A 1999-nucleotide genomic window follows, 5' to 3' on the forward strand; every position below is an offset into this window, starting at 1 on the left:
TGCAGCTGTGTTGCTTTTCTTGCAGAAAATGTTCTCCTATAGTCGCATTTGCTTGAAGGAACTTATCAATTTCCGCCACCGGAAGTACTAAACTCAGATGTTTGTCCCCGTTGCCATGGTGAATTGTGCTGTCTTTGCTCTATTGATCAGAGCTTTTTATGGTCGCGACGCTCGCACCTGATTCTGGTTCTGACAACTTCAAGTTGATTGAATCAAACATTTTCAGCTGTTCTGGAACCGAAAACCCTGAGTTTGAGAATTTAGAGTCCAGTGACTCTAAGTTCAGGTTCGAACTCTAAATTTGTTGAACCTGCTTCTTGAAACGGGCCCCTGACATGATGACAAACAAACATCTTCTCTCTCGATTCTCATTTTCTGTCATTTTGACTAATTTTTCTCCAGTTTTGTCCTGAAGTTTCGACACTTCAGTCCATCAGACGGAGGATCACATGACCTTCTTCTGATGATCATAGACGTTCAGATGAGAGGAAATCCTCTCTAATAATAATAATAACTGCAGATGGAGTTTGACTGATCAGAACCACCAGAACCTTCAATCTACCAGGCAGATCTAAAATATCTCCCCACATGTGGGTGGGCCCACGCGGATCTCCCAGCATGCCTGAGGTCACTCGCCTCGCTCCTCTGCAGACATTCCTGTCTGTGTTCCTCAATAGTTCAGATGAGGCTGAACAACATGATGTCACACGCTGAAGATCAGGTATCAAACACCTGCAGAGGAACCGAGACGCTCTTTCTGCTCCGTCACAATCGCCTCCTGTGCTTCACGTTTGTCTTTGTTTCACCTCCACTGGAACAAATAAACGCTTATAAAATATATTTAACCTGAAATGTGCCAAAATTTAAAAAAATGTGTGTTCTATAGTCAAATGATGAAACTAAACATATTTTTGATTTTCTTTCTTGGTTTGTTTTACGTGACAATGCTGCCCTCCTGTGGCTAAATCGGAAATTACTACAGAATAAAATGAGGTGAAATTTGGTCAATTTCCTTCAAATATTCAGGTTAAATTCAGGAATTTAAAGTTCACCTTCATCCGTTCTTCACCTCAACATTTAAGCGGTCAATATAAACCAAATATCAGAGGATTGGTTTGGATTTCTGAGTCAAATTTGAGGCGTTTCTTCTGTCAGAGCAGAACGATGAGCAGCTGGAACCAGGAAAGAGAAGCTGAGAAGATCAGATAGAAGACTGGAGCAAACAGGATGACTCATCAGGTAATTCTTCAAACTCAAAGTCTGTTTTTAACATCAAATTAGATCTTTTCTTGGATTCTCCAGAGAAACTTCCCTCCTCTGACAGTCACTGATGTGATTCATCAAAAGTTTCTAAAGCAGAAGATCTGGATCAGATTAAAGTTTTATAAAACAGATTTATTTTCTAAGAAAGTAAACAACAACAGTGTTATAAACATCCTCTCAAACATCCTCTAAATCATAGCTTCATTCCTCAGTATTTACAGTGATGTTCAGATCAAACTGACGTCATTTTTACATTTTCCTCACTGAAGGCACAAACAGCCGTTCTGATCTTTGATCTGGAGGAACGCTTCAGGTTCCTGACGGCGGGTGGCTAAAGCTCCGCCTCTTTGATGACTGAAATGGCATCCAGGCTTCCGCTTTGGCGTGTGGGCGGGTCCTGTCAATCAAAGGAGACGTGTTAAATTGTTGAGAATGACGGTTAAGAACAGACTCTCATCAAACGTTTTTATCTTTAGCTCCTCAGTTTGAACCAGAACACGACAAAGATGAACTTAGGAAACAAATCTGTGGGGAAGTTCAACTTGTTAACAAACATCGTCAGATGTTCGTTCTTCTGATCTTCTGCTGCAGGAAGCAGAACATAAATCCTCAGGAATCATGATGGAGGAGGATGGAGGAGGATGAGGAGGATGAGGAGGATAAGGAGGATGAGGAGGATAAGGAGGAAGATGAGGAGGATGAGGAAGATGAGGAGGATGAGGAAGATGAGGAGGAT

The 1999-nt window shown here is 41.5% G+C and overlaps 1 protein-coding gene across 2 annotated transcripts in view; it reads right to left on the reverse strand.

Moving 5' to 3' along the window:
- Positions 1-1374: 1374 nt before the first annotated feature.
- Positions 1375-1999, reverse strand: part of flvcr2b (FLVCR heme transporter 2b) — a 21798-nt gene continuing 21173 nt past the window's right edge. For both annotated transcript variants that reach the window (XM_024291176.2, XM_024291175.2), the window contains one exon: positions 1375-1660. In XM_024291176.2, coding sequence (XP_024146944.1) covers positions 1595-1660 — 66 coding nt within the window. In that variant the 3' untranslated portion in view covers positions 1375-1594. The remainder of the gene's footprint in view (positions 1661-1999) is intronic.

This window comes from Oryzias melastigma, linkage group LG24 (genome assembly GCF_002922805.2).
Source record: "Oryzias melastigma strain HK-1 linkage group LG24, ASM292280v2, whole genome shotgun sequence".
In the NCBI taxonomy this organism is placed as follows: Eukaryota; Metazoa; Chordata; class Actinopteri; order Beloniformes; family Adrianichthyidae; genus Oryzias; species Oryzias melastigma.